This window comes from Miscanthus floridulus, chromosome 3 (genome assembly GCF_019320115.1).
Source record: "Miscanthus floridulus cultivar M001 chromosome 3, ASM1932011v1, whole genome shotgun sequence".
Taxonomy (NCBI): Eukaryota; Viridiplantae; Streptophyta; class Magnoliopsida; order Poales; family Poaceae; genus Miscanthus; species Miscanthus floridulus.
Window position 1 is genome coordinate 40250676 of NC_089582.1, and position 27640 is coordinate 40278315.

General features: G+C 48.8%; 2 protein-coding genes and 1 pseudogene across 2 annotated transcripts; 1 reads left to right on the forward strand and 2 right to left on the reverse strand.

Annotated features, from left to right (window-relative positions):
• The window catches only part of LOC136543591 (subtilisin-like protease SBT4.3), a 39564-nt pseudogene extending 25815 nt beyond the window's left edge, over positions 1 to 13749 (forward strand).
• A 33-nt stretch (positions 13750 to 13782) lies between these two features.
• On the reverse strand, positions 13783 to 15897 carry LOC136545513 (pentatricopeptide repeat-containing protein At1g59720, chloroplastic/mitochondrial). The gene has a single exon (XM_066537527.1). It carries the CDS (start codon positions 15853 to 15855, stop codon positions 14188 to 14190), a length of 1668 nt encoding a protein of 555 aa, XP_066393624.1. The 5' UTR covers positions 15856 to 15897; the 3' UTR covers positions 13783 to 14187.
• Positions 15898 to 19462: 3565 nt separating this feature from the next.
• On the reverse strand, positions 19463 to 25259 carry LOC136541595 (plasma membrane ATPase 1-like). Its single transcript, XM_066533543.1, has 21 exons — positions 25045 to 25259; positions 24275 to 24394; positions 24046 to 24144; positions 23810 to 23947; positions 23586 to 23720; positions 23322 to 23501; positions 23024 to 23230; positions 22818 to 22937; positions 22618 to 22737; positions 22400 to 22522; positions 22215 to 22319; positions 21990 to 22134; positions 21660 to 21824; positions 21310 to 21548; positions 21196 to 21228; positions 21020 to 21101; positions 20711 to 20871; positions 20439 to 20624; positions 20169 to 20351; positions 19857 to 20035; positions 19463 to 19748 (listed from the first exon to the last, which is right to left on the reverse strand). The coding sequence occupies exons 1-21, from the start codon at positions 25096 to 25098 to the stop codon at positions 19652 to 19654; spliced, it is 2871 nt and encodes a 956-aa protein (XP_066389640.1). The 5' UTR covers positions 25099 to 25259; the 3' UTR covers positions 19463 to 19651.
• Between the last annotated feature and the right edge of the window lie 2381 nt (positions 25260 to 27640).

A 27640-nucleotide genomic window follows, 5' to 3' on the forward strand; every position in this document is an offset into this window, starting at 1 on the left:
TCGGCACAAAACTTACCGATGGCTGGTAATTTGCTGACATTGCTGGATAATTATAACCAGCTTGAGGCATGAGCTGAACCCCAGTTTGACTCATAACAGGGGCTTTCTGCTGCATCAGCAGTAAGCTTGCCGATGGGCTTGAATTGGGTGTTTGAACCAAAGGCATCTGGAAAACCTCCTAGAGTTGGTTGCACAGTAGTTGCTGTGGCATATTGAGGCACTTGAGCCATCGGCGAAACAGCCGATGGTATAGGAGCTTTTCCTACTGCATCAAATACTTGAGGTAACCCAGGATTGAAAGCAGATGACTCCGGAGGCATACCATATCCCCACCAATTAGCAGGAATCTGGCTATTCTGACACACAGGGCCTGACATAGCTGATGCCGCTAGATCTGTATTGAGCTGAACTCGTCCTCCTGGTAGTACCGGATCTGATCGTATCGGTGTAGATTGAATATTAGGTAAGTCTGCCGATACTGGAGGAGAAGTAACTTCTATACCCACAACGGCCGAGTGAGCCGATGGAGTATTAACAGATGCCGGCTCTGGCTGGTGATAGGCAGGCCCAACGTAATGCGGTGACGCTTGTCCTTCTTTGAGAGTTCGAACCACAGCATTATGAATAGTATTGGAAAGCACATTGGAATGATTAATCAAAGCATGATTTACTGCAGAATTAACCATCTCTTGAAGTTTACCAGGATTGGAGTCAAAGGTAACCTGCCGAGGCAATGGCAAATCTTGCTTCTAGATGACTTGTCCACTCTTGTTCAGGCTAAACGATTTCAGACAAAGCTGTCTGTATTCTTCTACAGCCTTTTCCATAGCCTGCCTCTGCTCTTCCTTAAGATCTTCTTCTGATACCACGATAATGTTCCCTGAATCGATCTTGGAATTGAACATATTGATCGGATTGATTTGTCCCACCGAGCATGCCAAAAGATGTGTTGATGCAAAAGTGGATCTGCAAACACAAAGGGCTAATACCCGAATCGATATCCAAAGCGTGCCAGTCGATTTGACCTGTTAATCGACAAGGATGAAGATACGAGCACTTTGGTCCTAACAGCAGCGATACGCCCGGAAGTCACGGCCAAGAGGTACTCACACGGAACTCGAGGATCGCCGAAGGTTGCACTGAAGCTATGCAATTCGCCGAATCAATGAGAACTCATAAAAAAGGAAAAATATGCAAATTGACGAAGTCGCCGAAAAGTAAGTAGATGCAAATAGTAGTAAAAATTGGTTTTGATATTGATTGATGTCTATTACATTGCCCCTCAATCTATATTTATACCCTGATCTAAAGAGACATAACCAAACACAACTAGGACACCAAGTCCATATCTAAGAAAACACGCGACTCTTACATGAATCATACTCTAACAAATATAGAAAAGGAAATCAACTCCTATCTATTTCCCTGCCCGCCTTGATTACAATGGAAATCTCACCGACCTCCTCTCCATCGGCATACTTCCTGTTCCATCAGCAGTAGTCTTCAAGCCTTCCTTCATCGGCATCGACAATAACATTTCCAACCTTATCGGCAACGCCCGAGTCTAAATCAACCTCTCCATCAATCACCACCATTCATCGGCAACCATCTTTACAAGCTGATTTTCATCGGCTGTCAGTGTATACAGTAACTTTCCTCCTACCGATTAGCCCACTCTGATCATTTTGACACGTGCAAAAAAACGGTGTCAACAGAGAGGCATTGATGCCTAGGCTAAGAGAGAAAGACCTACTTCTACAATGTGTCGGTGTTTTCGCTCAGCTCTCCCATTCTGCTGATGAGTATGAGGACAAGAAACTCTATGAGCGATTCCTAGTTGATTAAAGAAGGAATTCAATCTCTCATACTCACCTACCCAATCGGTTTGCATGTGAAAGACTTCAGACTTGTGTTTGAGGAGATAGATCCACGTATATCTACTGTAATCATCGATAAAGGAAACGTAATATGTGTAATTGCCAACAGATATGGGAGCAGGACCCCAAACATCATAATGTATCAAATCGAGGGGAGCACAACTTTTATTTTCTGAGCTAGAATAAGGAAATTGATGACTCTTTGCCTTTTGACAAGAGTCACACACCGACTCAACATGATGACTAGTAGACCTTGGAAGCAAATTGTTTCTAATAACTCTCTCAATGACAGGAAATGACGCATGACCCAGACGACTATGCCATATCCATGTGGATGGCCAACTAACACCACACGCCTGCTTGTGGTGGTGTGCTCCAACCTCTTGAGGCCTCAAAGGGTAGAGACCACCCTCACACCTACCTTGATGGATTGTTTTCTTCATGGCTCGATCCTTGATGGAAAAATGGTGAGGGTGAAATTCAACATAAGTATTATTGTCTGAAGTAAGATGATGAATTGATACTAGATTTTTGTTGGCACTTGGAACATGGAGGACATTTTGTAGATGGAGATTTTTATTTGGGGTATGTAGAATTGCATGGCCAATATTACTAATCCACATACCTGAGCCGCTTGCAGTGTGGACTTGATCAGCACCCTTGTACTTGTCCCTGACCGTCAGCTTCTCCAATTCGGCGGTGATGTGGTCAGTCGCCCCACTATCGGCGTACCAATTGGTGTCGTAGCCGTAGTTGGTGGTCGCAGCTCCAGCAGACTTGGTATAGGGCTGGAAGTCCTCCTCAAAGCGGTGCCAGCACACATCGGTCTCATGGCCTTTCTTCTTGCACACTTGGCAGATTGGTTTGGACGACGCCGGTGCACCTCCCTTTGGAGGCAGAGGAGAGTTGGCATAGCCGTGCCCACCTTGGCCATGACCAGTACCACCATCGCGACCATGGCCGCAGAAACCCCCACGCCCGCATGAAGCAGCGTTAATAGATGAGTTCTGCCCGGCGTTGTAGTTCTCCTAGAGCATCTGGAGCCTTGTGTCATAGGCGAGTAGCTGAGCGTACAGATCGTTCAGGGATATAGGCGTCGCACATGCCAGGACTGATGACATGAGGGGATTGTAGTTGAAGTCGAGTCCAGCCAAGATGAATGTCACCAGCTCTTCATCTAGTACTAGCCTCCCGGCAGTGGCGAGTTCATCACCGATCGCCTTCACCTTGGCGTAGTATGCAGCAGCGGTCTGGCTGCCCTTCTTGGAGGTCAACAACTGCATGCACAAGTTGGTCACCCGTGCCTAGGACTGTGCCGAGAACATGTCCCCGAGCGCTGCCTAGACAGCCACCGAGGTGGTCTTGGTCGTCACTTGCACCAAAACCTCCCTAGACAGGGAGTTGTGGATGTCGGACAGGAGTTGTTGGTCCTCCTTGAACCACTTTTCATACTCAGGATTGCTAGCGGTGATCTTCGTCTTATCATCCTTCACCATATCGATGGTCTTGGCTGGGGCAGCGTTGGTTCCATCTAGGTAACCTTCAAATTGTGCTGCCCTAATGCCAGGCATGATTTGTGCCTGCCATAGGAGGAAGTTCTCCCTCATGAGCTTCTCAGAGATGGCTGGGCCGAAGGGTGAATGGTGGGAGTGCTTGGAGGAAGAGGATGACGCCATTGCTAGGGTTTATGGAAGGTAGGCTCTGATTACCATGAAAAGCAATATGGCAAACGTGATTGCCTATCTTGGCTTATCATGGATACATGTTAGCATATATATATAGATGTACAAACTTGCATTACAAGGAATTCGGTTGAACTAGATATGGATCTTACAAACTAATCCTATCTCAACCGAACACATATCTTGCATGTCACGTTTACAAGATTGTTACATATCTTAACAAATGACACTTGACACCTTGACAGCAAGATCATTGGTGCCCGCGCGTATAGGCAAGGCTACACGGGCCTATCACCCGTGGACACCACCGGCCATGGCACCCACATGGCATCGACGGTGGCCGGGTGGGTGGTGGAGAAGGTCGGCCTCGTAGGGCTAGCCGCCGGCTCGGTGCGCCACGTGGTGCCGGTCGCCAGGCTCGCGGTGTACAAGGTGTGCTGGGACTGTTAGTGATGTAGGATCACTAGGATCATAGATCTAGCCGGTAGAGTGATTTTATATGGGATAAAGGATGCAGTTCATCCTAATACATATAGAACAAGAGAGACAGAGAGGGAAGAAATAAGGTGTTGAACCTGACATCGCAGAGGGGGAGGGTTCAGAGGACGCCATCACATTCGTTGGTGTAGTCTGTGCACGGGCAGCGATGGTCGGTGAAGAGGGCAATGAAGAGTCGACGTTGATGGAGCGGGCGACGCGGCTAGTGGCTTCCCGTCACTGGCTGCACCCCTCTCTGATTGGATTAGGGTTTAGGTGTTGGTGGGGAGCTTGGCTCAGGTCAACCTCGTGATAAGAGCCATAGGCCCCAACCTCTTTTTATAGCGCAGTGTGACAGGGGCCCTCCAGCCATGGTGGGCTGGGCGCCCCTGATCAGGGCGCGAATCAAAAGCCCAACTGGGCTGTTGGGTCCAGTTAGGATTAGAGATCAATCTAACAATCTCCCCCTTGATCTCTTTCCATCTTTTACTTTTATATCATTTACTTTTGTTCATTCCATTACAAATTAGCGCATAGAGTATGTCTCATCGTCACGGTCCATTGCCGATAGATTTAACAGCTACAACACACCACTCTATTCTGAAATAGATACTTATCTTTGGGCCTTCTTTTGTCTAGGAATTATAGGCTTTCCCTTATACCCATGCCGGCTACATGTTCTCTGAACACGTTTGGTGGTAAGCCTTTTGTAAGCGGATCTGCAAGCATCTTTTCGGTACTTATATGCTCAAGACTTATGACTTAATCTCGGACTTTATCTTTCACAACATAATATTTTATGTCAATGTGTTCGTCAGCACCACTTGACTTATTGTTGTGAGCATACTGTACTGCCGGATTATTATCACAGTATAACTTAAGTGGTCTATAGATGTCGTCAACCACCTTCAAACTAGGTATGAACTTCTTTAGCCAGTTCACCTGCCCCGTTGCCTCATAACACGCTACAAACTCGGCATACATTGTGGACAATGTAGTGATGGTTTGCTTTGAGCTTTTCCATGAAATAGTTCCCCCTGCGAGAGTGAATACATATCCAGACGTGGATTTTCTATCATCTCCAGCATAATCAGAATCTGAATATCCCACTATATGGAGTGAATCAGATCTTCTATACGTCATCATGAGGCCTTTCGTTCCTTGCAAATAACGCAAGACTTTCTTTACCAATTTCCAGTGTTCTGTTCTAGGATTGCTCTAGAATCTGCCAAATAACCCGGTAACAAATGCCAAGTCAGGGCGCGTGCATACTTGAGCATATTGCAAGCTTCCGACAGCTGAAGCATATGGAACCGCTTTCATTTGATCGATCTCATATTGGTTCCTAGGGCATTGAAAATCCCCATATCTGTCGCCCTTGACTATAGGAGCAGGTGAGGGACTACATTTGTGCATACTAAATTTCTTTAAGATCTTTTCTACGTATGCCTTTTGTGATAGTCCTAATACCCCTTTACTTCTATCTCGGTGAATCTCAATCCCTAGAACGAACGAAGCTTCACCAAGATCTTTCATATCAAATTTTGAGGACAAAAACTTCTTTGTCTCTAGTAGTAGACTGACATCACCACTAGCAAGTAAGATATCATCCACGTACAGGACAAGAAAGATAAACTTCCCATTCTTAAACTTTGTATAGACATAATTGTCCTCTACGTTCTCTTTAAACCCAAAATTCCTTATTGTCTGATCAAACTTCAAGTACCACTGTCTTGAAGCTTGTTTTAATCCATAAATGGATTTCTTTAGACGGCATCCCATTCGTTCTTTTCCTTCCATGACAAAACCTTTCGGTTGTGCCATGTAAACATTTTTCTCCAAGTCCCAATTGAGAAATATCATCTTTACATCCATCTGATGTAATTCTAAATCGTAATATGCCACTAATGTCATTATGATTCTGAAGGAATCCTTACATGAGACTGGAGAAAAGGTCTCATTGTAATCAATCTCTTCTCTTTGCGTAAAGCCTTTTGTCACAAGTCGTGCTTTATATCTCTCTATATTCCCTTGAGAGTCAAGTTTTGTTTTGTAGACCCATTTACAGCCTACTGTTTTGGCTCCTTTAGGAATTATCTCCAAATCCCAAACTTTATTGGTATTCATAGATTTCATTTCATCTTCCATGGCCTCAAGCCACTTTGATGAATGATCACTTCTCATGGCTTCTTCAAATGAGGTGGGATCATCCTCCATTTGAAATTCCTTAGTGTTGTACACTTCATAATCAGCAGGAATAGCTGATTTTCTAACTCTTTGAGACCTTCTAGGGGCCTCCACATTTGGCACATCTTCTATTTTAGGCTGTTGTTGCTCCCCCTCATTTGTGGCAATAGGTTCTACAGGATCCTGAAGAACAAGTTCCTCATCATCATTCATTGTTACCACAGGCAGAATAATAATAGGTGCTGACACCATAGTATCTTGCACTGTCGGTATAGCGACAGCAGGTAGTGAGAAAAATGGCTCATGAATCATCGGAGTGGACACATACACCCGCTTCTCTTCAAGGTCAATTTCTCGAGCTACCATGCTCCCCCTCATCATTTCATCCTCTAGGAAGACTGCGTGTCTCGTTTCCACAAACTTTATATGTTTGTCTGAACAGTAGAAACGAAAACATTTTGACTTTTCTAGGTAACCAATGAAATGGCAACTCACTGTTTTGGGATCTAGCTTCCCAATGTTTGGGTTAAATACTTTAGCCTCAGCAGGACTCCCCCACACACGTAAGTGGTTTAGTGAGGGTACTCTTCCTGTTCATAACTCATACGGTGTTTTGGGCACCGACTTACTTGGTACTCTATTGAGAATATGAATGGCGGTTTTTAATGCCTCCATCCATAGGCTCATCGGTAAGGTGGAGTAACTTATCATACTACGCACCATATCCATCAGGGTACGATTGCGCCTTTCAGCTACTCCATTCTGCTAAGGTTCGCCAGGTGTAGAATACTGGGCTACTATGCCATTCTCCTGTAAGAACCTTGCAAAAGGTCCAGGAACTTGGCCATATGGGGTATGCTGACCGTAGTACTCCCCCCCCACACACACGATCGGACCTGACTATCTTAATCTTTAAATTGTGTTGGTTTTCAACTTCTGCCTTAAATATCTTAAATTTATCTAATGCTTCTGTTCTTTCTTTGATTGGATAAATGTAGCCATAACAGGAGTAATCATCTGTGAATGTTATGAATGAATCATAACCATCCACACCCTTTACAGAAAACAGACCATATATATCTGTGTGAATAATCTGTAGAATTCCTACGCTTCGTTTGGCATCTTTCTTAATTTTCTTTACATACTTTCCTTTAATGCATTCTCTGCATTGTTCTAAATCTGAGAGCTCTAATAGAGGAAGAATATCATTCTTAACTAGTCTTTCTATTCTCCCCTCGAAATATGGCCTAAATGACAGTGCCATAATTTCGACAATGCATCGTGAGCTCTCTTTTGTTTTTTGTTTACATCCGCAGATGAGGATACATTCACATTGTCGCACGCAACGTTCCCATCATCGCATACAACATTCACATCATCACGTAGTGATTACAAATAAAGCTCATTTTGTAAGATAGCAAGACCAACACAAGCATTATTAAATGTTATCTTACATTTGCCATTTTCAAAATGGCAATCATATCCATCATTGTCCAAACATAAAACACTAATCAAGTTCCTCTATAACGAGGGAACATAAAGAACATCTCTAAGTATAAGTTTGAAACCATCAGCAAGCTCTAGAGAAAGATCGCCAACGGCTTCAACTTCTGCTTGGACTCCATTTGCAACTTTAACGTGTCTTTCGCTTCTTTGCGTAGTCCTCGTTGAACGGAATCCCTGTAAAGAATTAGCAACATGAACAGTTGCACCTAAGTCAATCCACCAAGTAGATTTCGAATATTGTACATATAGGGATTCATTTATGAATGTATTAATGTTCTCACCTTTCTTTGCCATGATCATCTTTAAGTAATCGGGATAATCTTTCTTATAATGTCCCATCTTCTTACAATAGAGACATTGATCTTTCTCTACTGTGAACTTATTTTGCTAAGGCTGATGCAGTATGGGACCATTTCCCTTTGACTTTGAGGAGAAGTTAGCATTAGTATTCTTTTTCTTGTTATCTTTTAGATAATTGATAGAGCCATCATTGGCAGCTTTCATTCTCTCCTCTTCTTGCACACACATAGCTATGAGCCTCTCCATGTCCCACTTCTCAGGCTGTATGTTGTAGTTGACAACAAAAGTGTCAAACTCTTTTGGCAAGGAAGCAAAAATCAGATGGATAAGGAACTCTTCCTTGAGGGCCAGATCCATTAGTTTTAGCTTGGATGCTAAATTGCTCATCCTTAGTATGTGCTCTCTTATGCTACTATTACCTGAGTACCTCTCTGTCACCAGCTGCTTTATCAGCTGGGTAGCATATGTCTTTGAAGAGCCAGTGAACTAATTTTTTATTCTTTCGAGGTACTCAGTGACGGTGTCACACTCTAGGATTGAGCCCACAATTGCATGCTCAATCGTATTCTTTATCACCGCTAAACATTTCTTGTTGGCAGTGACCCACTTCCTATGCTCAAGATCATAGAACATTCTTTGGGATGCAAAATCCCTCTCTTTGGTTGCCCAAGCTGCATCAGCCTCGTTTGTCTCCCTCACCGGTGCCACAGGCTCAGTGGGACACGGTGAGGTGATTACCCAGTCCACCTCAGCTAAGATGAAGGTCAGATCAATCTTTTTCTTCCACTCCGTGTAGTTATCACCTTTGAGAGTGGGGATCTCTTTGATACAACCCATCAAGTTGTATCCGCCTGAAAACACAATTCATATAGAGTGAGAACATAAATAATAACAATAACAATTTCATGCCTTAGTTCCAACGTTGGTCAAAATTAAAACATACAATTGTCCTCTACATTAATTCTACATCACCGTTGGGCAGAAATAGAATTAATGCATGACAACACATCATAATATTGTCATTAATCAATGTTGGTCAGAATAATAACAATATTATAATCAATTAAAACATATCCATTTTCAAAATTAAATTCTCCCGTTGGTTCGAATTTAATAATGAAAATAACATCTTTAAATATGCAGCGGAAAAATAATCTCAATTTTGTGAATTTTACCCACAGGAAAATTATCTTTTCTATTTTCTTTAAGCCATTTATCCATTTTCCAGGAAATAAACATTTACTAGAAAAAGAAAAAACAAAAAACTGATTCAATCCATCACTATTCATTCAGCCCAGCCGACAAAACGGCCCGGCCCACTTCTCTGCGCGGCGCCTGGCCGCACCCAGGCCGCAACGTGGGCCTAGGCCGGCAAAGTGCCGTGGCTGCGCGCGCCCACCTGGGCCGCGAAATGGCCCGATCTATCTCGGCCATCCACGCCGATCCGACAGACGTCCGCGCGCGTCGCATGATCAAAACGCCGACCGCAGCGGCTCCCTTGAAACCCTAGCATCATTCAACTCTGCCCTTTCTCTCTCTTCACCTCTCTCCTCAGCGCAGCGACAGCGGCAACCAAGCTAGTCGAGCGGGCGAAACGACGATGAGAGCGAGCAGAGAGCCCCGGCGCCATTGTCGCCCCTCTCGCCGGCGTGCGCGCTCCCCAGCGGGTGAGCGCGCCGCCGTCGAGCGGCTTGGCCGCGGCGCCTCTTTGGCCAGAGCCCGGCGAGCAGCGCCCCCGGCTCGACGTTCTTTTCCCCGCGCATCGGCGAGGCAGTAACGCTGCGCAGCAGCGAGGTAGGCCACCCCTTCCCTTCTTCCCCTTCGGATTTGCTTTAATGTTGGTGCTCGGATTCAACAGATTTGGGATGGGGATCGAAGTTAGGGTTAGGGTTTCACTGTTTATCTTCCCCGTAAAGTCTTTTATGGGTTTAGGGTTCGGCTCTTATGTTCTTAAGGCCGAAACCCTCTTCTTTTTCTCCTTTCCTTAACCCAGTTAGGGTTAGGGTTCAATCGAACCCTCTGTTCTTGTTAGACCCGCACTGGATCTAACCTTCTACATTCCTTTTCTAATCGGTTTATCCGTTCTAGATCTAAAAACCCTAGAAACCGATGGCTCCGATACCGTTGTTAGTGTTCTAGGATCACTAGGATCATAGATCTAGCCAGTAAAGTGATTCTATACGGGATAAAGGACGCAATTCATCCTAATACATGTAGAATAAGAGAGACAGAGAGGGAAGGGAGAAGGTGTTGAACCTGACACCGCAGAGGGGGAGGGTTCAGAGGACGCCATCACGTTCGTTGGTGTAGTCTGCGCACGGGCAGCGACGGTCGGTGAAGAGTAGGGATGAAAACGGATCGGATACAGACGGATATCATCAATATTACATTTGTTTTCATATTTCTGTCCGGATTCGAATTCGAATACGGATAGTGTCAACTATGTCGGATAGGATACGATTGGATATCGACATCATAAATATGCGATTTGAGTATTCGGATACGGATACGGTATCGGATGTTGGATATCCGGACTCGGATACGGACATATCTCAACCCCTCTAAACGGATTCGGTTTCGAATACGGTCGGAAAATATCCATACCGTTTTCATCACTGGTGAAGAGGGCGATGAAGACATCGACGTCGATGGAGCGGGCGGCGCGGCTGGTGGCTTCCCGTCACTGGCTGCGCCCCTCTCTAATCGGATTAGGGTTTAGGTGTCGGTGGGGAGCTCGGTTCAGGTCAACCTCGTGATAAGAGCCACCGGCCCCCACATCTTTTTATAGCGTAGTGTGACAGGGGTCCTCCAGACATGGTGGGCTGGGCGCCCCCGATCTGGGCACGAATCAAAGGCCCAACTGGGCCGTTGGGTCCAGTTAGGATTAGAGATCAATCTAACAGGGACGACTTCTACCGCAGCGAGGACATGCTGGCGGCGTTCGACGACGCCGTTGCCGACAGCGTCGACCTCATCTCCTTCTCCATCGCGCGCACACTCCCGCTGCCCTACTTCGAGGACGTGGTGGCGATCGGGGCGTTCCACGCCATGAGGCGTGGGGTGCTCACCTCCGCGGAGGCCTGCAACTCTGCGCTCGACGGAGGCCGCGTCGACAATGTCGCGCCGTGGATCCTCTCCGTCGCTGCCAGCAGCACTGATCGCCGGCTTGTGGGGAAGCTTGTCCTCGGCAACGGCAAGACCATTGTGGTGAGAGCCTTATATTTATCATGCACTGATCTGATCCTTGGGAAATCGTTGCGTAACATGAAATTCTTTGTGATGGTGATTGTGTTCTTGTGTGGCACAGGGAGCCTCCATTAACATCTTCCCCAAACTAAAGAAAGCCCCGCTCGCCCTCCCGATGAACATCAACGGGTACGCAACGTCATCCAAAAATATTCTTGTATGAAGCCGTCTTTGTGTTAATGGTTCCAGATTTCATATTTTTCACAAGGTTCAAAATCTCCGGCTATAGCTGCCGCTATAGCTGGAAATCACGGCTGTACAAGGTTGCCGCTAGGATATTTCACTTTTAGCGCTAACGAATCGGAGGCGCTAATAGCCGGATATAGCGCGCGAAAGCCGCTAGATAAGGTATGATTTCGCGCCGCTAAATCGTCGTCACACCTCACTATCCTTTGCCGGTCATCTGTCGGAGCAGAACCAGGAGCTGGTGCATGGCGGAGACCTTCCCGCTGTTCGCCGCAGCTTCTATAACCCCTCCATCCTAGGGCCGCGCGAAGTCCACAGCAGCAGCAACGAAGCACCAGCAACGCCGCCTGCTGCTAGCTCCCTGCCTCTAAGCCGAGGTCACGCGTCCGCTAGCCGCCGGCCGCCGCCGTGCCTCCACTTGTAGGACTCCATCCAGGTTAGAAAATTGGTCACCAAGATGCACTGCCGTGGGATGCCGGGAGGGCAGAGGTCTCCGCGTGCTTGTGGCATGGTGCGTGAGATGGGGATGAGCGGCCATGGGTTGCGACTTGCATAGGAGATGAGGGACTAGCTGAGTGGATAAGTTTGACTTGTGTCATGGGAGGGGATAATGTATTATTTATATGAAAAAGAATTGTGAAAATGAGAAAAAAAGAAAAGCAGGGTAGCGCCATAGCGGCTATCTAGCTGGCGATTAGCGGCTATAGCTGTTAGGCGACAGTGCCGCTAAACCCTTTAGCCGGAGATTTTAAACATTGATTTTTCATGAACTTTGCTGCATTGCATGCAGCTCCTGTGAACCGGAGTCACTGGCCGGACAATCATACAAGGGGAAGATCCTTCTCTGCGCGAGTGCAGGCGACGGCACGGGCCCTCTCCTCGCTGGCGCCTCCGGCGCAGTCATCGTCACCGCGCAGCCCGACATCGCCTTCCTGCTGCCCCTCCCTGCGCTGAAGATCACCGGGGACCAATTCACCGAAATCATGGCCTACGTCAACAAGACACGGTGCGATCGACTAAGCTCGATTCCCGCAGCGCAGGCAACAAGATTCTGTGGCATTTGACATGCTGAACAATGCTTTCTGTGTTCTGTTCTGCAGCCATCATGTGGGCGCGATACACAGCACCGAAACGGCCTTCGACTCCAAGGCGCCTATCGTCGCCTCCTTCTCATCCAGAGGGCCAAACTTGATCAGCCCAGGGATTCTCAAGGTTGAGCAGTAAATCAGAATCATTAACCACTAATACTGATGGTGTAGCCCATAAGTGTTGTGTTTTGTTTACCACTAAAACCTGCAGCCCGACCTGACCGCGCCGGGGATCGACATCCTGGCAGCATGGACGCCGCTGTCGCCGGTGTTCGGGAACCTCAAGGACAACAGGTTCGCGGCATACAGCATCGACTCAGGCACGTCCATGGCGTGCCCCCACGCCACCGGCGTCGCGGCGTACGTCATGTCCTTCCACCGCGACTGGTCGCCGGCGATGATCATGTCAGCTCTCATCACCACAGGTAACTAACTTTTATCGATCGACTCCTCAGCCACACACGTACTAGTCACCGTCACCGTTGCAACTGAACTAACCGGCCGATCGCGACGCCTGCCTGCCCTGCGTGAACGAAGCTACGCCGATGGACCCGTCGCGCAACCCAGGCGGCGGCGAGCTCGTCTACGGCGCGGGGCAGCTCAACCCGTCGCAGGAGCGCGAACCCGGCCTCGTGTACGACGCGCGCGAGGACGACTACGTCCGCATGCTGTGCGCGGAGGGGTACAACTCCACGCAGCTCCGGGCCGTCACCGGTTCCAACGCCACGGCCTGCCCGACCGAGGCAAACGGCGGCAAAAGGGGTACCACCGCCGACCTCAACTACCCGACGATGGCGCACCACGCCAAGCCAGGTAAGAACTTCACCGTCCACTTCCCACGCACCGTCACCAACGTCGTGGCGCCGTGCTCTGTGTACACCGCCAAGATCGCCGGCTTGGGGCCATACGTCAGAGTCGCCGTCAAGCCGAGGAAGCTGGCGTTCAGCAGGCTGCTTCAGAGGTTGTCGTTCACCATGACGGTCTCCGGCGCCCTGCCGGATGCGAACGAGTTCGTGTCCGCTGCTGTCGTGTGGTCTGATGGTGTGCGTCAGGTTAGGAGTCCGATTATTGTGCACACGGTTGATGTTGAGTACACACCAAATTGAGGACACTGCTCTGCTCAGGACACTAATGTTGCAAACTTGCAACAGCTAGCAAAACAATGCTGGGAACGACACGGCATATCTGTCGTCGGATGAATTCGTCAATCCCCAGATATGCCAACAATACAGGTGACGGTAATTCTTGGATTGCCAAGATTTCAAATTGCAATGCGTGTGAAGAATTGATCCACTGGAATACATTGAGTTCGAGTTACTATGTTAGATCAAAGAAAAACGCTCAAATGAGCTTCTATAATCAGTAACATGGTGAACAAAACCATCTAATTCACAACTTACTAAACAGCAACCAGTCAATTTTCTCCCGGCTTAAAGATGAAGGTCAAGGTAACCGTCAGCACTTAAAATGGCACTCACCTCCAGATAGCATCACAGGTCATCATGGTTCAAGGATCACCAGTAGTCTTTGCAAGAACATGATCCATCCTTGAAGTGATGGAATTGAATCCGATCCCGCACAAGCATGATCTCTCCAGAATTTGTCCAGATAGCATCACGGGTCATCATAGCTCAAGGATCACCAGTAATCTTTGCAAGAACATGATCCATCCTTGAAGTGATGAAATCGAATCCGATCCCTCACAATGATTTCAACATCGTATAGCTTCGATATGAGCTTGCTGATGGTGTGGCAGTCTTTGCACACTCTAAGGTTCTTCAGAATCCTAATGGGTGCCCCAGGTGTTGCGTTGAGTAGGCCAAAGGATATGGCTAACCGTTCACTGTGCAAACGCAGGGTGGCGCCCTTGGTGCGGTCGATGTCGGCGACCATAGGCGCCTCCGACAAGTCCGGCTTGTATCCAGCAGACGTGAGCCTCTGCTGAATCTCATCCAGCTTCTCATATATCTCTTCCGACTGAGGATGTGAAGTGTCACCCGCGACAAACTGGTGCACCGATCCATCCATTTCAATGGAGCTGAACCCCGGCTCCTTCTTGAAACCCTCTTCACTCATCAACTGCCGGATCATGCCCACATCGTTCCACCGCTGCGCAGACGCATAGACCCTTGAGAGCAGGACATAGACGCCGCTCACAGCATCATCAGGGACATCAAGTGCCAGCTTGGCCATGGCCTCACTGAGCTCCAGCCCAGCATTCCTCTTGCAGCATGCATCGAGCAGGCTCCTCCAGATGATGGAATCTGGCCGGCAGTTCATCCCGGCCACGACATCGAGTGCCTCCTCAATGAACCCCGCCCGCGCAAGGATGTCCACCATGCACCCGTAGTGCTCGATCCTCGGCCTGATCCCGTACTCGCTGACCATGGCAGCAAAGTACCTCCTACCTTCCTCCACCAGCCCGCCGTGGTTGCAGGCACTGAGCACCGCGACGAACGTGATCGCGTTTGGCACCACGTTCTCCACCCTCGTCATCCGGTCGAACAGGTCGAGCGAGTCCCGGACGCGTCCGTGGTTGGCGAGCGCGAGGACCATGGCGTTCCAGGACGCGAGGTCCCGCTCGGGCATCCGGTCGAACACCTGGCGCGCGAGCTCCACCGCGCCGCACTTGCCGTAGAGGTCAACGAGCGAGTTGTTGATGAGCACGTCGCGCGACACCGCCGCCGAGGAGGCGTGCCCGCCGAGCTCCCGGAGCAGCAGCGCGTGCGCGTAGAGCCCGAGCGAGAGCGCGCCGGCGGCGGCGCAGGCGCCGAGCACGCTCTGCAACGTGTATGCGTCGGGCGCGAGGTCGGGCCTGTCGCGCTGCATCTCCCGGAACAGGTCGAGCGCCGCGAGGTGGTCCCCGTTGCCCGCGAGCGCGTCGACGGCGGTGTTCCACGACACGAGCGACCGGTGCCGGTCCAGGACCCCGCGGAAGACGGCGAGCGCGGCGCCCGGGCAGCCGCAGGAGGCGTAGAGGTGGACGAGGGAGTTGGCGACGACGACGGTGTTGTGCGCGGGCGCGAGGAGGGCCAGCTTGGCGGCGAGCGCGTGCAGCTGGCGGCCCTCCGGGAGCGCGGCGAGGAAGGCGGCCGAGGAGAGCGCGGCGGGCAGCGAGTACCGCGGCGGCGGCGGGGACGCGGAGGCGTGGAGCGTGCGGAAGAGGAGCAGCGCCCGGTGGGACAGGTCCGCGCGCCGCGCGCGCGCGAGGGAGCGGAGGAGGTTGACGGCGGAGCGGGCGTCGGCGGGGGTGACCCGCGGAGGGGCGGAGGGGAGGGAGGAGGCTGGCGCGGCGAGGGGGGCCATGGTGGAGGATCAGGAGGCGTGGCGCGGCGCATGGTGCGTGCCGGGGTTTGGGGGGGGGGGGGGGGGGGGGGGGGGGGGGTGGGAGAGTAGTGGATATGGTGGGGAGCGTTGTTGTGTGGACGGCAGCGCACGTTCGGAGATCTTGGCCCCGGGGCACGGAAGAGAATATGAGCCCGGCCCATGAAGCCGTGCACTGGCAGGCTGGAAGCACGGCCGTGGCGACCCATCCACTCTGAGCAGGCGCAGGGCTTCCTTGCAACTTTGCTGCATGGGCTGGTTGCTCGGCCCGGCCCAGCCCATGGGGTTTCCTCCCGGCCGGTACCGGCAGCGCCATCTGCAGTTTGCGCGACCGGCGGGAGCTAACAAAATTACCGCAGCAGGTCTCGAGCATGTGCCCTGCCGTCCTACCCTGGGGCGCGGCAGTCCTCAGCCTGTTCGGTTGGCTGGTTCATATCGTTGCTGGTTTGTGAAAAGTACTGCTGACTGGTTTATGTGAGAGAAAAATATTGTTTGGTTGAAAATTTACGATCGTTTACGATAAGCCACAGCCAAACGAACAGGCTGCCTACCGTGCCTTCTGAATTCTGAATTGCTGATACCAACGATGCTGGGCGGCCATTACAGCCACCAAGAGCAAAGAATTAGCATGTGGATCACCAGCACCAGATACCATCAGGCCATTTAACAACTGGGCAGGCAATTCTGACAAAAAAACAACACCCACATGCCAAGATCCCAGCCAGACCCTCCATTGCTGCGACCAATGAACGAATGCCGCCTCGGCCTCGCACCAAGATACCGTTTCTCAGGCATGTGAGCGACTGATGCTGTCCATGCCGCAACGGTAACACTGCACATGCTCTGATGCTCATCACAAGCCTATGCTATTGCTGCCACTTCAGATTTAGAAATATCATCAGGAATAACAAAACCAGCAGCATCAAAACACGCAGAGCAGAATCAGGGAGCAAAGGATAATAATAATATAACAAGCAAAAGTGTACTATCATCATCTTCTAAGGGCTACAGAGTATATCTGATCTCAATCCCAATGCCTGCCGGGGGTGGTTAATGGACAACAGCATAGAATAAGGGTGAGGCAAAAGGCTATGGCGATGGTGCACCAAACCTACGTCATAAACCGAAATTTTTTATTTTTTAACCCTTTTTTTAAAAGATATTTACATTTAGAATCTTGGAGATTTTTTTTATTTTCTAGACTCTGAGCTCGGCGTCATAGCCATTAATGTCAAGATTATACGTCTCGGCCCCTAGACGTTGGCACTGAGGTCCAAGGTTATTTTCTGCGTGGCGTTGACGTGACTGCTTGCGTGGCGTGGATGTGGCGCGCCGAGCTCAGCGCCACTTCACTTGGCGCCAACCTTACTTGCAGGCATATAGCCTGTTCAGTTGGCTGGTTCGTTTCGTTGCTGGTTCGTGAAGAAGTACTGCTGGCTGGTTTATGTGTGAGAAAAATACTCTTCCGGCTAGAAATTTACGATCGTTTACGACAAGCCACAGCCAAACAAACAGGCTGATAGTCCCTGGCAACTGCATGCAGGATATGGCATGATGGTGACATACTATTCAAAGCTACGGAGTGTAGAAGAGAGAGAGCACGGCTGCACGGGCATGCATGCATGTGGCGAGTCCTGCTGCACAGGCACGCCTGAAGAGTGAAAGAGCATAGGAGTCCTGTTCTTGCACGAGCCTCGAAAAAATAACATGCGGTGGAGTGAAATTTTTCCTGTTGTGCACGCATATCGATGAGAGCTTATTGGCCCCGTTCGGATGGTATGGTTCTGGAGGAACTTGGATGGTTTGGAGAAATTTGTGAGAGGAAAACACTTTTCCGGAAGAAAAAAGAAGCAGATCAAGCCGGATTTAAGGGCACACGAACGGTGGACCGCGCAGGCACGGCAGCCCCTGCCCCGCCCCGGCTGTGAGCATGAGCAGAGTTGAGCTGTCAGCACTCGACTAAAGTTCAATGAATATACCGCCGTTATATCTTATAAGTTAAACGTTTCATATTTGACTAAGTTTTTAGTCGATCATATTTAAATTTATGATTCAGAATTAATTTATTATAAAAATATATTTTATAATAAATCTAATGATATTTATTCGAATCCACCGTGAACAACTAGACCAAATCAAATAGAATATACCAAGACATAAATCAAAAAGTGCTATGTGCACGAGCGAATGAGGCGGCCACCGAGACATGAATATGGTGCAGCACGCGGAAAAATCGAGCTTGAGCCACCGTTGGGCGGCCGCACGCAAAAAGCTGCTGGGACAACCTGCTCCAGCTAGCTAGGAAGACGGGCGTGGGCGCGGCTGCCGGTCGTAGAGAAGGAGCTGGGAAGACGGGCGTGGGTGCGGCAACCGATTGCAGAGAAGGAGCCATCGGGGTCGCGTGCAGCCACATCTGTCACTGCCGGTTGCGGAGGAGCCGTGGGGAAAAATCTTTCATTCTTTTTGGACCTTTCATTTTTTTAACTATGAGAAAAAATCTGTTTTACCAAATGTTTTTAAAAATATTGTGGTCACATATAATGTATATGAGCATGCCCACGGAGTTCAATCGTAGCATGAATTAAAATACGACGCATTGTTAGTTAAATCTCCAATCTTTTCATGTTTGTACGAGTTAGAGCAATATTTAAAGACGAATTGAAACACATGTCATTTTAGTTAAATATATAAATTTTGAGCCAAAAATTGTGTAAGTGGCCATTCAATAAACTGTGTGTCCCATTACAACGTACGCACATTTTTTTATAGTAAAATACTAAAATATGATACTATGCTAGAATTGCATTCTTTCTAATATAGAGGGAGTATTTAAGTATTTAAGTTAAACCATTCGATAGATCATTGAACCTACTTTACGAGAAACTTAGTTGGAGATATAACTGTTATTAATATTTTTCTTTAGACCTACTCAAATCCCTTTTTTCCAAGTTTTGCTTTCATATATTTGTTTTATATAAAGTTGATTTAACTTAACATACTTTAATATAATACTGCTCTAAATTATGCATGTGCATTGCTGTCGGTAGAAACTAGCAGAAAGATTGAAGTAAGCAGTAGAAAGGCTGAAGCATGACATGCATACTACAGACCACCATGCATAACAGGCAGCCTGTTTGTTTGGCTGTGGCTTGTCGTAAACGATCGTAAATTTCTAGCCGGAACAGTATTTTTTTCTCACACAAACCAGCCAGCAGTACTTCTTCACGAACCAGCAATGATACGAACCAGCCAACCGAACAGGCTAAGGGTGAAAAAGCTCTCATTGATACACGTGCACGGGTGAAAAAGCTCTCATTGATACGCATGCACAAGAGGAAATTTTCCGCACGCTTGCTACCGATGAATGCATGTTTGTTTTTTCGATGCTCATGCTTCACCGGCGAATCAGGTTGGCGCCAGCAGAATTGGCGCCGACCTCGGTACCAAGATCCACGGTGCCGAGCTGGCGTCTACGCCACGCAAGCAGCCACATCAACGCCACGCAGAAAATAACTTTGGACCAACATGTAATCTCGACATCAATTGCTATGGCGCCGAGCTCAGGGTCCAGAAAATGAAAAGAAATCTCTAAGAGTCTAAATGTGAATATCTTTCGAAAAAATGGTTAAATAATAAAAATTTCGGCATCATAAACAATACCACCACCATCCTCGCGAGCCAGTCATATATAGGGGTTCCTTAATCCTTATTGCTCCCTAAGTACATATATAGTAAGAAGAACCCGCCTCCCTATAATTGTGCCTCCATAATCCGTCAGTCACACGGTGTAGGACTGCTGGATGGTCTCAATGTCCAAACCCTTCTGCTTCGCCACCGACTCCATCTTCCCCTTCAGGGTGCTCACTTCACGCAACCTGCAACAAAATCACAACAAATAGGGCAAGTCAGGTTGAGACGCTCGAGAAATCTACAGTTCGACTAGATGGGGGTAATCCAGAAGCTCTGAAATAGCATGCATGTACCTCGCCATCTCAGCTCTCCTGCGGGCCTCTTCCGCTAGCTGGTTGAGTTCATTGAAGGTCGTCTTGTTCTCGAAGATGGATGCCTCTGGTGGCTGGAGTCCGTGGAGAGTCCTCTGAGCATGCGCCCACTTGCGCTCCCTTTCTTCCGTGCCGAAATTCTTCTTGCTTGTGAACGCAATCTGAATGTATATGCCAGCAAAACAGATCATTACACACATTTGGCAGGCAACAATCACAGATGAGTGCGCATTTGACAGTCAGAAAACTGAACGTTGGAAGTCAACAATCATTCTCTTATGGGTGTGTTCTTACCCTCTGCTCAAGGACGAGATTCCATGCCCTCCCACTCAGCGCGTAACGGATGAGGAACTTGATGATATCCAGCGGGAAGTAGAAGACGAGGTTGTAGAGCCAGATGACGCCGGCCCAGCCCCATCCAATGCCCTTGATCGCAGCAAATGCCCAGTCGGCATATACAGCAATCAGAGTAGCAATCTGAAAACATGACACAATGTGAGCAAGACGAAACGCAGAAAGACAACATGGCAGGTAAGGCATGAAACTGGATTCAGATGGACTCACCAGCTGCGCCACCAAGAAAGCAAAGACCAGCAAGAACCCAGGACGCTCCACAAATGACCAGCTGCGAGACCGTGTCACAAAGATAAGGGCCTGACTGATTGTGCTAACTTGAAGGTACACCGCAGAGGCAAGCTTCTGAAAATCATCCTGGGCAGTTTTCTCAAGGCTTTCGACATGGAACAGTCGCTGCAAATTAGCAACAATGACAAGGATGAACACACTGAATGATCCCTCAAAACTTTAATAATGCTTAACAAACTACAGGTCCATACCGGGAAGAAGTCAGTCTTGTACGCAGCCCAGAAGAAAATGACAGTCATCATGGCCAAATAGCCACCCAGAACTATTCCAGTTGCAAAAATCTCAGCTAACTTCCAACTATCAGGTTGTGGAGATGGTTTTACTCTGTCCTTTGAGATAGTCATAATGGTACCTATCCATGTCAAGAGGTTGAAGTTGTTAGGTAACCTAATACGCTACTTACACTGACTAAAGGTGTGTAGATATGAACAGAACAAATTAACGATCAACTGCATCTTTTACTCTCATCATGAATTATAACCAACTAAAAGGAAGCTTACCGTCATTGAGGATGGCAATGATCAGGACCATAAATGGTGGGAAGTCAAACTTCCATATCAGAGCAAGAAGCATAAAACCAAGCTGTTACAACAAAAGTATCTAGGGGTCAGATGAACTATTTGTCTCATCAGTCAACCAAGCATTATTTTTCTAAAAATTAAGTACATGTACATACCACAATACGGATGGTAATTGATACAGCATAGATCTGCAAGCAAGAATAAACTTTGAAAATACTGCACACAATGGAACACTAAGAGACTGAAAAGGAAATGCAGAATTGACGTACTGTGTAATTCTTCATCCTTTGGAAAATTGCCCGACTCGTCAGCACAGCACTAATAATCACACTAAGTCCTGGTTCAGTTAGGACAATGTCAGAGGCACTACGAGCTGCGTCGGTGGAGTCTGCTACTGCAATACCAATATCAGCCTTCTTCAAAGCTGGGGCATCATTTACACCATCCCCAGTCATACCACATATATGTTTTCTTGCTTGCAAGCGTTTCACGATCTCATACTTGTGTTCTATCAAGCGATAATAAAAAAATTAGACATAAGTACAGAATATAGATGCTGAATAACTGTTGAGCCTATCAAACAAGAGTAATCAAAAGCAGGTAATCTGCATAGTTGTACCTGGAAAGACTCCAGCAAAGCCATCGGCCTTCTCGATCAATTCATCAATTGGTAAAGAAGCAATTGACTCATCCTTATTCTGTCCGAGTAAAGCAGATGAAGGGTACATATTAGTACCCATTCCCAAACGACGAGCTGTTTCCTTCCCAATAGCAAGCTGATCACCTAGGAGAGGGGGGGGTGGATCGAGTCAGTACTACAGTACAGTATTTCAGTAGCACTAGCCAAATCTGCAAACATATTGCTATCTACAAGCTAGCAAGGAATCAGAGGATGAAACTTCAGGTTAGAGCAATCAACTCAAGGTGGACATGGACGAATATGACAAACCTGTAATCATCTTGACATTGACACCAAGATGGAGTGCCCTTCTGATAGTTTCTGCACTATCATGGCGAGGGGGGTCGAAAAGTGGCAAGAGCCCAATGAATTGCCATGGTCCTCCAGGACTCTCTTTCCTACCATCTGGCACTTCCTGTACATGAATTTTCAGTCAAGTACAGCAGACCTTGTAGTTCAAGAGTGTAGCAATAATGCATGTCAAGGATCACAGACCTGGTAAGCTACACCAAGTGCTCGCAAACCACGTTCAGCAAATTTGTCAATCACAGCTCTGACCCTTTTTTCAATATCCAACTTGTTGTGTGCAAGATGAAGGATCTGTTCAACTTCCACTATTAATTAATTGAAATCATTGTGACAATTGTAGAGTTCCCAATATGTGCTTAGGAAAACAGTACCTGCTCTGGTGCTCCCTTGCTAACACGATGCATTCTTCCCTCACCATCAAGGTAGGTTAAAGCAGTTCTTTTGTCAGTTGGATTAAATGGCAGAAAATGAATCTCTTGAACACCAGCACGAGCCTTTTGTCAAACAAGCAGAAGAAAGAGAAATAGTTAGAGTAAAAGTAAAATTAGCTGCAGCCTGCCCATCACAAACTCCTGAGGAATCTAAGTACCTCCTTTGGATCAGCCAGCATACCAACTATTGTGGCATCTATGGCATCCTGGTTCTCTGTACGAGAAGCTCTGGCAGCCATCAGAATCACTGTATCTTGGTCAACGCCTTTTTGGAAAACCTGATCCAGTTAACAATCAGGTTAGGCTGCAATGATCCATACACTGAAAGGCAATTGAACTTCTAGTAACAACAGCCTACCTCTACAAGACTCTTGTCCACAGTCAACTTGTTCAAGGTTAGTGTCCCAGTCTTGTCACTGCAAAGAACATCCATGCCAGCCATTTCTTCAATTGCTGTCATTCTCTTAGTAATTGCTCCCTAAACCACCAAGCAAAACTTCAGTATTCAATTCCTATATTAGATCAAATGAGAAACTAAGATATTCCTTATTGACAAGTTCATACCTGTTGAGCCAAGCGATGAGCCCCGATTGCCATAGTCACAGAAAGGACAGTGGGCATGGCAATTGGAATTCCTCCAATCAGAAGCACCAACAGATTGTCAATTCCTGGTCTGTAACCCCTGTGTTGGATCGGGTACATGACGATAAGCTCCACGATCATTCCCACAGCAATTGAACAGATGCAAAAGTTCCCTATGGCAGTGAGAACCTGGATAGTGAAAACAACAAGTGTTCGTCACGTCATAAATTTGCCAATGAAGAAATTAAGCAAGTTCTGAAAAGCAGGATTAGAAGCTTGCCTTCTGAAAATGACCAACTTGGTTTGTTGAATCGACAAGATGTGCTGCCTTGCCAAAGAATGTGTGCACACCAGTGGCAATGACAACGGCCTCAATCTCGCCCTGTTTGCAAGTGGAGCCAGAGTACACTCCATCACCAGGGCCTTTGGTCACCGGAAGGGACTCGCCGGTGAGTGCAGACTGCAATCAACTCAAAAGTCAGAAGAAACACAATTTAATATCAGCCCAATCCATATAGAGAGCAGCAACTTCAATTTGCATTACCTGATCAATTTTCAGTGGATCCCCTTCAAGCAGACGAGCGTCAGCTGGAATGATATCCCCAAGCTTCACACTGATGATGTCCCCTGGCACAAGGATAGCTGATTCCTCCTCGGTCCACCGGCCATTTCTGAGAACCTTTTATCACGGCAAAACCGGAATCAGTACGCTCTACAGGCAAACAACACAGCGCTGCAACCACACAGCAAACGAGATCCTGTCAGTACCTTGGCCTTGGGGGCGAGGCGGGCCATGAGAGCAGCGGCGGCATTGCCGGCATTGTTCTCCTCAATGAAGCTGATTGTGGAGTTGATGATGAGCAGAGTGATGATCCCCACGAAATCCTGCCAGTCGGGCGGCTTGTTCTGAAAAAAAAAACAGCGGAAACACACATCAAAACCTCTGAACCCGGTCTCCAGAACGCCTCTGCCATGTCCACAGGGTGTGAAAGCTCAGTACTTACTCCCCCATTCGCGAGCGCGATGGCCATGACGGCGGCCGCCTCCATGACCCAGGACAGCGGGTTCCACATGAATCCCAAGAACTTGAAGATCTTGCTCTCCTGCAGTCACACAGACAGACACACACATACACACATCCATCATGTAAGCTTCGCGTCACGCTAGACTGATGAATGAACAGGAACACAAACGCATGAGCCGAGCCAAGGCGGCGGATTCGGATTCCCTCACCTGCTTCTCCTCCAGCTTGTTGGGCCCGAAGATGGCGAGGCGCTGCTCGGCCTGCTCCGTGGAGAGACCCTGCGGGCTGCATCGCAGGTTCTCGAACACCTCCTCGATCGGTATGTTCTCCTGCGCAGGCGCAAGAACACCATCGCGGCAGAGGAGGGATCAGGCAACAGACAAGAACCAACAAAATAAAAGCGTGTAAGAAGATAAAGAATTGGTGCGGTGAAGCGGCGCGCGGAAAACCACAAAAAAAGCAGAAAGAACGGGGGAGGAAAAAAACCAACAAAAGTAACCAGCGGAGAGCAACTGGGAAGAACTAACAAGAACCTGGGCCGAGCGTAACCGCATCGAGATCACGCAATCGAAGCGCCGAATCGACCAGTGCCCAGTGGGTAGGTGGGGGGCAAGCGGGAGCGAATCGCGGCCGCCGACGAGATCACGGAGTCCCGCCAAGATCGAGGCGGGGGCCACGAACGGGAAGAAGAGGGAGTAGTACTAGTTCACCGCCAGCGGCAGCCGGCAGGGCACAAAAACGGCAAAACCCCATACATCCGGCCGCACCCTCGCAAACGAAAACGCACACCAAAAAAAACTACGCGGAACGAGGGATGCAGGCACGGCACGAACCGGGCACCGAGCAGAGCAGAGCAGCAGCGCCCGGCGCCGCGCTGGACACCCACGGCGCGAGGCCCAAGAAGCAACCGCGAGAGCAGGAAAAGGCAAGCAAAACGGGGAGTGAGGGAGGGAGGGCAGGGATCAAGAGTGGCGCTTACGAGATCGACGGCCTCCTTGAGCACGGCGTCCAGGTTGGACGCCTTGTCCTCCATCCTTCCTTCCCCTCCGCTCGGCAGGCGGCGTCCCGGAGAGCCCGGAGCTCGGTTTCGCAGTGCCGCGTGCAGGCGGGCGGCCGCGGGCCAGAAGCAGGCGCGGGGCAGGCTGGCGACTGTCGGGCACGGCACACCACGAAGCGCAGGCTGGCGCGGCCGCACGCCTCTATATAGCAGGGGCAGGGGCAGGGGCAGGGGAGGGGACGGCGAGCGAATCAGTGTGGGGGTGGGATCTTTCGCAGGCGGTGGGCGACTGCAGTGGAGACCGGGCTGGAGCCTGGAAGACAGGAGGTGGGGGAGTGGGTCCGGATCCGGTGTGGGCTCCAGCCGTATGGCGTCCGCTGTGGCCGTCCGTCTGTCTGCGTCTCCCCTACCTCGCTTGACGGAATTTTTTTTCATTTTAACATTTTTTAAATATAATTTTAAATCTAACACTGACGATTTTTTTTAAAACTAACACTTTTGGCCGCGCCTATTGTCCTGGCGCGGCCAAATGCCTGTGTCGCGCCATGCATGGTGGCGCGGCACAAGGCTGACGTGGCGTGGGGCGGCGGGGGGGGGGGGGGGGGGGGGGCTGACGTGGCCGCTCTTGCCGCGCCACCGACCCTGGCGTGGCAGTGGTGCGATGTGTTGCATGGCACGGCTGGACCAACATACCGCACGAGCAGCCAGTATATTGTTGAGTTTTTTCACGGTCGAATGGAGAATTTGATAAGTCAATTATTAGTTTTTCGTCTTTCATAATACGGTTATGCACCATTTTAACTAATCAATTACGAAAAATTGCCACCGGTATCCAGATACGTCGGGACTGCCGGTTCCCGAACGCAGGGTACTTAATCTCGCCGGCAGTGCTGCCGCGACTCAACGAAACGAATAAGAAGCAAGTTGACAAGCTGGCACATAACATATTCATTGTTTTCACATAAGTTTGACATAACATAACCAAATAACCCCGCAAGTTTCGGATGTCAATATTCGTTTGACCTAAACAAACTAAGACCCAGGAGTGTAAGGATCCCTCGGACGCCTCTGTCTCTTCGGATTTGTTGGCAACACATTGGAAGTGTAGCCAACGTCGGTATGGTCGGGTCGACGGTGCGTACGGCTCGTACCCTGCAGGTATATGATACGCACGATTACTTATAATTCTTTATGATCATTAGTTCATGCAGCCTACATACTGAAACAAACTATCTTTGTTAGTACCTGTGAGGCTCCTTGGGTGCCAAACAGGGCACCACCTAGCTGACACATGCCGATCTCGTCCTGCGGCCATTCGTCCCACTGGTCATGCTGTCCGCAGAAGCCCGGGGGTTCGTCGTCGTCGTCATCGTCGTCCTCCTCGTCCTCGGTTGTAGGGTCCTTCCGAGCGCTAAGATGTGGTGGTGTACGCACCGTGGAAAGTGGCACCCTGCGTCATCGCCTAAGAAGAGCTGGCTGGTGTCCTCAAAGAGGCTGAAGACGTGTCACCCGACCGCGAGAGGAGTGGCGGTTCCTCATAAGGAGTGTCCATGCAGCTCAACTTCTGAGCTAGCTTCCTGCAGCTCTTCTTCACCTTCTGTATAAATAGACGTTAAAGTTAGTTCATTAGCCAAATGCATATACAATAAAGAAATATTTTCGAAACGGACAAGTTTATGTTTACCTCCACAAAAGCCGCGAGAACGCCTGGCCCTTACCCTCTAGACTCGTGAAGCCAGAACGCTGCTTCGTTGGACAGCCTTGACAATTGTGTCGCCTAGGTACAGAAACACGGTTGGACAGTTTTAGTACACATACTTAATACCAAAAGGATAACAAATTGTATCATTCAAGTATCTTACCACGTATCTTTGAAACGGGACTCTCTGTAGCTGTTTGTCCTCCCTAGTGGTGACGTTGTACACATCTTCAATGACATCTTCCTCCGAGTCCTCATCAATCGTCACATCAGTGTACGGAGGCTTGATATGTGTCCTCGTAGACCTGTGAAGCCACCGCAGGTACTCATCGAATATGTGCTGGTCGTGTGGAGGACCCGCAAGGACCGCATGTGGTACCCTGGTCTGCCATAAATGAATGTACGAGCTGTGTGTCACGCGTCAATCCTTGGTCTTGTACCGCTTCCTACGGTCAAACCTGCAACAAAACGATATTAGTTGTACCAAACACACATCTGAATTGTAGCATTGTTATTAATCGATAACGCACCCGTGCAATACTTGATTGGTGGAGTAAAGTGGTGGTGGGCAGCCTGTCATTCTTCCAAACTGTCTGCAGACCCGGATAAGCAAGTGAATCTTAGCCACATGGAAGAAAATAAGAGGGATGTCGCAGCGATACTCGTGTGACTCGTCCCTAGTGACAGGACTCAGATAGTCCTAGAGCTCCAGAGAATCCCAAGGACACCAAAACACCTGAAATTTCGTAATTGTGTTAGGTTGTGATATAGTGTACATCGAAGAAGACACTGTTACGATAGTATAGAGAGCGTAACCTGGTGCTGTGTCAGGACATCGAGGGCGTCCGTATACTCCCTGTACTTGCGCCACGCATTTCC

What these genes read in the sequence shown, in the direction of transcription:
- LOC136545513 (XM_066537527.1), bottom strand. Translation starts at nt 15,855, where the DNA reads ATGGCCCCCCTCGCCGCGCCAGCCTCCTCCCTCCCCTCCGCCCCTCCG.
- LOC136541595 (XM_066533543.1), bottom strand. Translation starts at nt 25,098, where the DNA reads ATGGAGGACAAGGCGTCCAACCTGGACGCCGTGCTCAAGGAGGCCGTC. An exon ending in ATCCACTGAAAATTGATCAG is followed by an intron (nt 23,502 to 23,585) that starts GTAATGCAAATT and finishes AGTTGATTGCAG; the next exon opens with TCTGCACTCACCGGCGAGTC. An exon ending in CAATGTCAAGATGATTACAG is followed by an intron (nt 21,825 to 21,989) that starts GTTTGTCATATT and finishes CCCCTCTCCTAG; the next exon opens with GTGATCAGCTTGCTATTGGG.